The sequence below is a fragment of the Melospiza georgiana genome, chromosome 3 (assembly GCF_028018845.1).
Source record: "Melospiza georgiana isolate bMelGeo1 chromosome 3, bMelGeo1.pri, whole genome shotgun sequence".
NCBI lineage: Eukaryota > Metazoa > Chordata > Aves > Passeriformes > Passerellidae > Melospiza > Melospiza georgiana.
This window is the reverse complement of record NC_080432.1, coordinates 78,549,478-78,559,440: the sequence shown is the minus strand read 5'-3', so window position 1 is coordinate 78,559,440 and position 9,963 is coordinate 78,549,478. Positions and strand designations below refer to the sequence as shown.

Sequence of the window (9,963 nt, the reverse complement as noted above, 5' to 3'; positions counted from 1 at the left end):
ATTGCGTTATTGGCATCTCTCCTTTTCTTTCTGTCCTTCCATTTGTTTGACATCTGCATCACAGACCAGGGCTAACATGGAGCTGATAGTCCCCCAATTCCCAGGAACTCTCTTCCCTAGTCTGAGCCCCTCTAGTGTCCTAAGCATTTAAACCTTTCACAGCTTAAAGGCCACTTCTACATACCTACTGAATGAATGCATTTTCATAAATATTTTTTAAAATTTTACACATATTTCAGAAAAATCAATGATTTATGGATTGTAATATCTGTCCATGTTCACTTTTCACTGCTTCCAAAATCGACAAGTTCTTATTGCCAAAGTACATGGAACATGAGAGAAAGCAGTTAAGGCTCTTACACCTGTATTTGGGTGTCAGCATAGAAGACAGTCTAAATGAAAGGGATGTATCTAAACTCCAATTACAATAGGTGGATGCATGATACAGGTGGGAAAGCAAAAGCACCCTGTACTACCTCTGCAACACATTCCACCATCCCTCCCAGCCCTCAGCTCCCTCCTGGAGGGGCAAGGCTCTCACATTCAACCAGAGCAGCACATCCTAGGTACAGTCAAGTGCCTCAAACACCCAAGACACTTGTTTCAGCAGACAGCTCCAGTCTCTTAAATGGCATTAACACTGCACAACAGAGGCACTGGTCAAAAGGCAGTGTCCTTTTGGGATATACGTTATAAAACACAGAAAAATTAGAAATTAAAAAAAAAAGGATGAAGTGAAAATAGAATAAACACTTTTAAAAAATATATAAATTTTATTAATTCATGGTAGAAAAGGAATATTTTCTTCCTCTACCCCAAAGAATTGTCTTGCACAGCACCTAAAGCACATACACACTATTTTGGACACTGACACTGCTTTGTTAGACCTCTTAGCCAATGCCAACACTGATCCACCTCCTAAGCACATGTATTCAAGTGATACATCTAGAGAAGCCAGCTAATTGAAAAGAAGTTTACTGGTGAATTAATCCCTGGTGCAACAGACTGAATTGTAAAGAAACAGAGGACTGGTCACAGTGGCAGCATAAACACATTTACAGAGGTAAACCATGACAGGGACTCCAATGAAGTAGCTCCATAGTATCTTTATCCACTGCTGATTACCAACAGTGCATAATTTGCTACGAGACAGCAGGTGTTGCTAATTCTAGGCAACTAAGAAAATAACACATTTTCTGGTGAGACAAGGACCAGTATATTTCACAGTTACATTTGTATCAGGATGCCAGAGTTTTGACTGAACACAAAAACTACAGGTTTACTCCAGTGTTGTGCTTTCCCAGAGCTACGGGCATTTATGGAGACACATTTTAAGTCTAAAAATTGTTGGGTTAAGGTCACAGTCCAGAAGTTTAATGTTTTGCACCCAGCAAGTTCCAGAAGCAGGTTATAAAGGTATCCTTTAAGGAATCTTCTCTGATGTTAAGACCTGAGAAGCACGGCAGCGAGCCTAAAAATAGGTGGGGAGAGAGGAAAAGAAAATACTTTAATGAACAAAACCAGCACTTTAAAGTGCTTCTTCTTAACGAGTGTTAGGGGTTATGTTCCATCTTACTTAAATAGGAGCTTCCAAGACAACACTAAACAACTGATATTTTTTAATAAAAAACAAATTTTTGAAAAGAAGAAAAAAGTGGCAAACCAAAACCAAATGAACACCACCACCCTCACCAAATCCCAAACAACACCTTTTTTACACTGTGTCCTGAATTTTAAGGCTTTTTTTCCAGTATGAGGAGAGATGGTCATTTTTCACTCTTACTTCTGACATGTTCAGGGCCAGAAAACACTTAAGACAATACCTCATTTCAACATACACATTAAATATAGCTGAGCAAGTGATTCAGTTGCCAGTTATTTCATTGTTTAAATAAAAGTGTGTCCTGAAGCTTGAACATGCTGAACAGAATTGATACGACACCACAGAATTGGAACACCTCAGAATCAATTTGTTAGTGTAGGAAAGAAAAAGCTTAAGAAACAAAAAGTACATTTGACAATCTGCTGAAAACTTCTAAGGTCTTAAAAAAGGTAAAATGCCCCAAAGTAAAACACATGGATAGGATTCATAATAATTTCAACAGCTCAAACCTCTGAACATAATTTTGCACTGTGAGTGTTTGTAAGTAACTTACATGCTCACAGTCAGTTATTAAGGAGAAAACATTGTAAGAAAAGAGAAAATTTTAAAAAGCCCAATTTAAATCTGCAAACAGCTGAAAGCTTCATATAAGACCTAGAAGTTGCATCAAGGTGGCATTCATTTATGTGTAAAATGTTATTGGTTTTGATATCCTGGGATTATATAAACAGAAAGCAGGAGAGAACAAGATCAAGGAAAGTGAAAAGATGCAAAAAATTCACCATGCAATTATATATGCATATGCATTCAAAGAAGAGATGCAGATGGTCTTAAATTTTCACAAACAGAAACTGTTTTCTGAGATACTTACAGCTTTCTCTTCCAAAGAGAGCACCCCATCTACAGCCACTATCTGATATTGCTTTTCTTTCAGGCTACCCACAAATTTCCGAAGTAGTCTGAGACCAGCTCCATCACTGTTTTGTTTCAGCAGTTTCTGCATTTGTTGGGAAGAACATCCTGGGTCAAACAGTAGCAAACATAAGCTTCTGTTCTTCTTCTCCTCTATTCCAACAACAGTACGACTGTGACCTATTATCAAAACAAGAGTTTCAGTAGTTTAGAAACACATAAATCCCATTTACAACCTTGTAATTATGACTGATTTTCAGATCAAGGGAGACATTACTCAGAATTTAAGAAGACAGTTATAAGAGTACATGTCAAAAGGCTGAAATTCCAATCACATTCAGCTCTTCCATCCAATAAAAATACAAACTTTAATGTTGCTCTTATGAAATAGGAAAATTACTGGAAATAAAACCAAGCCTTCAATTCAACAAAGAAGGACTAAAAAATGCTGCTCTGAACTGCAGTACATATAAAGAGATAGAGAATAGTAAGAAAGCAGCACATTGTGACACTGACCTTGATGCTGCAAGTAGATAGGTGGTTTGGAAGTACACACCACCTTTGCACCACCTTCATTATCTGCAGAATAGTAATGCAAAATCCACTCAAACAAGCGAGGGTGTGTACCCATAGGGCCAGTGGGTTTGTGAAAGTCAATGATTTGGCACCTACAAAACATTGGGAATGAAAACAACAAAATTTCAAGCAGGCTGCTTCTTTTCACCTCTGGGTCCCTGCCTCCTGCACCCAGTGGTCCTTACTTTCTTATTTTTGATACAGGAGTAGGGGACATAATTGCAAAGCAATGAAACATATACTGTCACAAACTGGAAAATTTATTACATAAGAAAGAAGTGCTCTACTCTGTTCAGTCCAACAAGAACTTGGGAAACTTGCAAAACTTAATGTTACATTTTTTTGTATGTTATACATGTAAGCTATAGAATCCAATTAAAAGCCATAGAAAATAGTTGAAATTCAGATTCTTTATGAGAAGAAACTTCCAGAGAAATGAAGTTTTTAATCAATGCTTTAATTTATGCATATGTGGCATAATTCAGCAGCAAGTCTCAATGATCTAAGCAGTTACTCAGTTTATGTACCTCCTGTAAATAGCTATATGTACCTGTAAGTAGTTATACAGCTTCATGCTGCATTAAATCAGGTTTGTTTATATATGGTTAAATTTAGTCACTAAGGTGGCTTCATCATCACACAGTTGGGAATTCTAACCTTTAAAGTTATAGGACTTAAATCAGCAGTTAATAATAACAATCACAACAAAAAGCAATATTTACTTTATCCTGAGACTGGTTAACAGTGAATAAATTTCACATGCTCCTATCCATGCTTTGGAACCATGTAATCTGTTGTTGAAGTGAGATGCCCCCTGAGGATCAAAACCTTCTCTCCAGGCATCTTCAATCATGGACTGTATCTTTGGGATACTAGGAATTAGTGTAGTATCTGGAACAGAAAAGCTTTTGAATTGTTGTTACAGTGACTGAAACAGTCTATTAATTAAAACTACTCAGCTTCTTTCATAACAGGTAGTCGATGTTACAAAGATGCACTAAATAAACTAAAGGCAAAACTTAAACCACATCATTTCTTGCCAGTATTCACCTCTGACTCTTCCACAGTAACTTCCAGTGGTATAACCACCATTTAATAGGTATCATTGACCTTGTAAGGCTTGCTGTGTAAATGAAAAGGCAAAACATCAGTCAGCAGGCTGTCATCCAAGCTACGTGGAACAAGTAGCATTTTGTTTAATACCTCTCAGGCAGTCATTGTAGAAGCTGTTTTGCAACAGTGAGGAAAGGAGCATTTGGAAATTCCTGTAACCACAACCCCAGCCTCTGTCACCCAAAGATGAGTGGAAGTGATCTACTCCTGCTGAAAGCCACACACGCCTCACATCTTTGTTCTCACTCTGATAGTACTTGCACAATGCTTCAATGACTCCTAAAGAAGACAAAATATGAAGTTTATCTGTAAAATGTACTACTAAATTTACCACAAGATTCCTCCCCCAACTTGGAACAGATACAGATTAACACAATTTATTTTAAAACTTCATTACATTTAAAGCCCAGATCACAAAAGCAGTGGAATTTGCCCCTATTTAATTTCAGTGGTCTTTACTTTAATGAGTTTATGTACTATGAAGCTTTCAAAACTAGATATAATTTTTCACTGTTGCTACACAATGGTTATTTTAAATTAAACATCTTGGACTAAATTATGAACTGTGATAGTCAAAGGAGCTATTACAATGATATAGAAAAAGTCTATATATGCTTTATGTTACCAATAAAGCATTCCTATGTCCCTGCCACGTCCAGTAAAACATCATCTTAAAAACATGGCAATACTTATGCATACTATGTAAACCTTTTATTCCCTCCAAGTTATTTTTCCTGGAGAAACTAAAAGGGGGAAAAAAGCCAAAAAAACAAAAGGAATGGCAGAAATGGCACAGAACTTGAGAATCATTGCAAATATTTTGAAATAATACTCTTATAGGATATTCCGAGTTTCTCCTTTATTACATGAAAAAATATGCTTGGGAATGCTCTCTCCAATTCATATATGTAAATCCTCAAAGCCCTTTCATAGCCATGCTGTTGGGAAGAGAATTATTCCATAGTCTCCACAAATTATTTTCTAAGAAATCTAAATTGTTACCAAGAACGAAAACTTTAAATGTGTTATTTCCATGTAATCCATTTCACAGAAGAAATTTTATTTTACCTGTCAAGAACCAAGTGGATATTTGGTAAGCCAGAACCACCAGCAATAGCCTCAAAGACCATTGAATTGTGGTCTTGGAAAGACAAGGCAGCTTTTGAAAGGGACACAGAGACCCATCTGCCCTGTGTTTCTGCGCCACCAATAAAACATTTAAGAGAAGATGCACCAAGTAGATGTCAACTCCTCCCAGTCCTCTCTTGGGCTTTGTAACCAGGTGAACACTGTGCTTACCTGCAACCAGCTTACACAATGTAGCAATTAACAGAAACACAAGACAAAAAGCTGCTGCAAATTTGAGAAGCTACCAATGAGTACTAAGCACTAATCGAGCACAGAGTCAAGGGCAACCAGCTTGTGATAAGACATGTGCATCTTCTCATCCATATAATACATCTACTTGTGCCCTTAACCAGACCACTCGGTTCCAAGTTCCACAGAAAAAAAAAAAAAAAAAAAAAAAAAAGAAAAACAGCCTGCAAGTTAGAACACAGATGAAACATATACCAAGATATGATTTAATTTCCTTATTTAGGATTTTAGGACTGTAACAATTTGGATTGATCTAGAAAATTTTGCTTAGAACTAGGACACAGCCAATATTAAGCAATGAATTACATGTTTTGTTAAAGACTGGTTTGGTCAATACAATCTAAGGTCTAGAAAGTACAGTTATAGTTGTATAATTTCAGCATCTTTACCTGATGTCTTGGTTCTCCCATCATCTATACCAGAAGCCAAACTTTCCATCATGTCAGCTTTTCTCTTATGATATTCAAAGGGCTGCATCCTTCCTCTATCAACTTCTCTTTCCATATTCTTTAGAAATTGCTGCTTGAATCCACCAGAATTATCCAAGCCATACTGTCTCTGTTAGGGATGGAATGTACATGATTTAAATCACATTTTCAAAATTCATCTTTTGTCCAATCAGTTTCTCAAAAACACTATCAGTAACTTTGAAAAAATGTGAGACATAAAAACTTCAGAATTACAATTATTTTAGAGAAGACCAAGCTTCATTCCTGAACATGAATATGGGACTAGGAAAGCCACACCTGGAAGAGCAGACACATCCCTCTGCTCCCTCTTGTCAGAGCCATTGGCAGAGGCAGTCTGGCAAGGAGTTAGTGTGAGTGGGAAGTGAGTTATACAGGGCTGTGAGACGGGAGACAGAGGGAAGCAGGACCTGGAGCAGGTGATGGTATTCCAGTAAAGGACAGCCAGGATGCTCAGAGCCTTTGGCACTCTGACAAGGACTATGCTCCAGGCTGCACTGCAAGGCAGAGCACAAGAGCTGGCTGGAGCAGAGGTAGCAGGTGCTCTGGGAGAGCAGAACAGCAAGCACAGGGAGCAGCCAGCCCCATCCTGAGCCAGCACCACTCAAAGCTGTAAAGCCAAGTAGCTCAAGGCTGTCATGTCCAGCACTTTGCCAGGATCAGCACTGCCAAGAGACTGAATTCGCTTCCAACCCATCTCTGCATCATTACCTCAGCACAGACTGTGTGGCTTGCACAGTCTGACCTGGCAAGGCCATTCCAGACATTACAATTCCAAGATACTCAGCTTCTAAAGGCACAACTGGTTTCAAGTTTACAATTTAGAAACAAGAGTGTACCTGCAGCTTTTCAAATTCTTCTCTCTCTCGCTTCTCTTCTTCTGATCTCTGTCGTTCATCTTCTTCAGTTTGGAGCTGCTGAGCCAGTTCTAGATCTCCCATGTCTCCACCTAACCCAGGAAACATTTCAAAGTGAGGGGACTTGGTCAGGAGGGCAATAATGCTTTGAGGGATCATTTGTTTAATTTTTAGAGATTCCTTTCTAAGCAGACACATGTAAATGCAATTGGGCATTAATTTTAGGAGATGCACCCCACGTTATTTTGAGCTATTAGCAATGAATGCTGAACAGGACTGACAGCATTCAGTCTACCAAGACTCAGACTCTTGACTTGGACAAAGCTCATGCAGTTACTGGAGGAATTACTTGGCAAATAATGCACAAACCTGCAGCACTGAGAAGACAGTTTTTGTTTGCTGTGTTTCACTTCACTATTAGCAAGAAGTCTCAGCTCCTTTAATACCACTTATTAGCATCTAGGACCATTGCTAGCAGTCTCACAAGGAAGTGACAAAACTTTACAACTGGAGAACTGAATAGGGAATCCCTAAGATTCTCTTAGCCATGTTATAAAATAAAATTAATTTAGATTTTTAACTTTAATGCTATGATTAATGAATCGGCAAAGTATTTGCAGAAATAAATTGAGAAAAAAATGAAGCTTTCATAAGCTATAAATTCTCAACTCATCACAGTGGAACGTGCCACTGTAAACTCCACTTATGTAAACCTTCCATAGAGCTAGGAAAAAAGATATATATTACTGTTGTCTTTTAAACATTTTTTGGTCCAAGTTTTCCCTTTGGCTAGCATGCATGCAACCATGCACAGACTTCCTTATTAGCCTGGTAATAAAGTAGAGCACTTGGGCAAGTGAGGGGACCTGAGCTATGTTAACTTCACTATACATGCATCCAAATTCCCTTTAAATACAGAAATATATTTTTTTACATTTCATGTGAGATTCTACATTCTTCTTCACAACATGCAAATACTTGCAAATGCTTTCAAGTATTATCAAGCCTGTGCCCTTTCACATACCTTCTGAAAAGTTATGTTCCTCTAAGTGTAAATCCACATGTTCTTCAAGAATCTGAATGTTTGTACAGGTAAGACTACACATAGGACATTCATACAGCTGTTCACCATTTCCTGTGTCTGAAAAAGAAATTCAGTTTCTTGATTAATGCAATTCCTGTGGTTCTCTGCTAGAATCATCTCCTAACTGATATACAATCTAAAACAAATACACAGTAATTAAGTTTGTGTTGCCACTGAAATTCCTCAGTGAAAGGAAGCAAATTCTAAACAGCTGTTACTCTTCACCACTTAAGAATTTGTATCTAAATACATGAAAATTTTAAGACATATTTTTCTTCTTTTGATTAAGTTTTCCCTCATTTAACTAACAGATCACAATTTCCTATGACAACATTTGTATCAAGAAATGCTTAGTCTGAAATATCAAACCATTAGTAAGAAGATGTGTTCTGCTAACAGAATTCTGCTAACAGAAAAATTTAACATTCACGTAATAACACAGCAGTTGTTGGCCTGAAAGAATAAAACATGCTGTCATTCTTATTTTGTTGGTCTTCCCACATCTCCTCAAATAAATGTTCTTTCTGCAGTTTTAGGATTATTATTGAGGGTACCACGTAGTATAGGTAAAATTCAAAAGGATTTCTGGAGATTATATAGTACCTGGTAGAATGGTCACATTAAATAGGTTAAGTTACACACAGTTTTCTCAGTAATTTTTTTTATAATTCCAACTATAGACTCTTCACAAACTCCCCAGAGGAACATATTCTAGTGTTTAACCACCTTCACAGTAGAAAGAAGTGTTCTTGCATTTAAATAGCATTCATCATATTTTGACTTGTTCGTACTGCCTGTTGCTCTGTCACTGGGAACCACAGACAAGTGCCTGACTCCATTTTTACAGCTCTCCTCGAGTCCCTAGGATTTATCTGCACCTTCCTCGGTTCACAAAACACAAGAATTGATAACCTGTGTTAGCAGTTTCTGGAAGGCATTTGTCCCAGCTAAATGTTTATGATTGGCTGGAGGAAACTTGGTGGTATAATCATCTAAATTCACCAGAAGCACTTAATGTAACCCTGCAAAATAGTTTTCTGAGACCTGTTAAATACATAAAAAACCAAAACACCTTAATACAACTATTTTTAAAGCAGAAACTTGCATGCAGGCAAGTAAATTACTCAAGCTCTGCATTATTTGCACACATGGAAGTAAAATGTTGTTCAATGCTAAGATCTGGGGGTGGGGTGGGTGTGTTCTTGGGGGGGGGGGGTGTTACGAAAAACACTTTAATCACAGATGATGCAGTGTGCTTGACTGTACAGGCACATTTTGCATCCTAACCACCATTTATCTAGTCAGTATATGTAGCTTGTTACATCACAAATGTTAGTCTTCTAAGGGTATTACCCACCTGCAGAGATGCCACCTTTAAGTTTCTGAATTAACTACCAGCATTCGGCCAGGTAGTCAAAATAAAATTCTGATCACGCCCAGAACGAACTAATTAAATTAGTCCGTTAAACTACACTACCTAAACACATAACTACTTCCTTTGCTCCAGCTTTATCCCCGGCCGTTCCCCGTCCCCGATCCCCCGGAGAGTCCCGTCCCTGCCCAGCGCCGCTCACCCGCGCCGGGGGCGCCCAGCAGGTGCCCGTGCCGCGCCCTGACGTGCTCCTCCAGCTCCCGCCCCGCCGCCTCCCCGCAGAACGGGCACTGGGCCGGCGCCCCGGGGCGGCGGGAGCCCGGCGGGCCCGGCTCCGGGTGGGCCGTGTCCATGTGCCGCCGGAGCTCCTCGCAGCCCACGGCGGCGGCGCAGAGCGGGCAGCGGGGCTGGCGGCGGCACAGGGACGGGCGCCGCCCGGCCGCCGCCTCGGAGGGCACGGCCCGGCCGCACACGTCGCACAGCACCATGGCAGCGGCAGCGGCGGCGCCGCGGGCACCGGGCCCCGTCACGGCCCCGCCTCACCGCCTTCCTTCCCGCGCGCGCGCCTCCCGCTGGGAAGCGCCATTCCCCGGCCCGGGGCG

At 39.7% G+C, this 9,963-nt stretch overlaps 1 protein-coding gene across 1 annotated transcript; it reads right to left on the bottom strand.

The window, feature by feature from the left end:
- Positions 1-1,091: 1,091 nt before the first annotated feature.
- Positions 1,092-9,849, bottom strand: ZUP1 (zinc finger containing ubiquitin peptidase 1). The gene is made up of 9 exons (XM_058020330.1): positions 9,564-9,849; positions 7,930-8,046; positions 6,888-6,997; positions 5,971-6,139; positions 4,295-4,483; positions 3,814-3,982; positions 3,032-3,183; positions 2,475-2,695; positions 1,092-1,471 (listed from the first exon to the last, which is right to left on the bottom strand). The coding sequence occupies exons 1-9, from the start codon at positions 9,847-9,849 to the stop codon at positions 1,424-1,426; spliced, it is 1,461 nt and encodes a 486-aa protein (XP_057876313.1). The 3' UTR covers positions 1,092-1,423.
- Between the last annotated feature and the right edge of the window lie 114 nt (positions 9,850-9,963).

Coding starts and splice junctions, on each gene's coding strand:
- ZUP1 (XM_058020330.1), bottom strand. CDS start 9,849: ATGGTGCTGTGCGACGTGTGCGGCCGGGCCGTGCCCTCCGAGGCGGCG. Junction 2,696..3,031: donor TATCTACTTGCAGCATCAAG/GTCAGTGTCACA, acceptor TTTTGATAATAG/GTCACAGTCGTACTGTTGTT. Junction 1,472..2,474: donor TCTCTTTGGAAGAGAAAGCT/GTAAGTATCTCA, acceptor ACCTATTTTTAG/GCTCGCTGCCGTGCTTCTCA.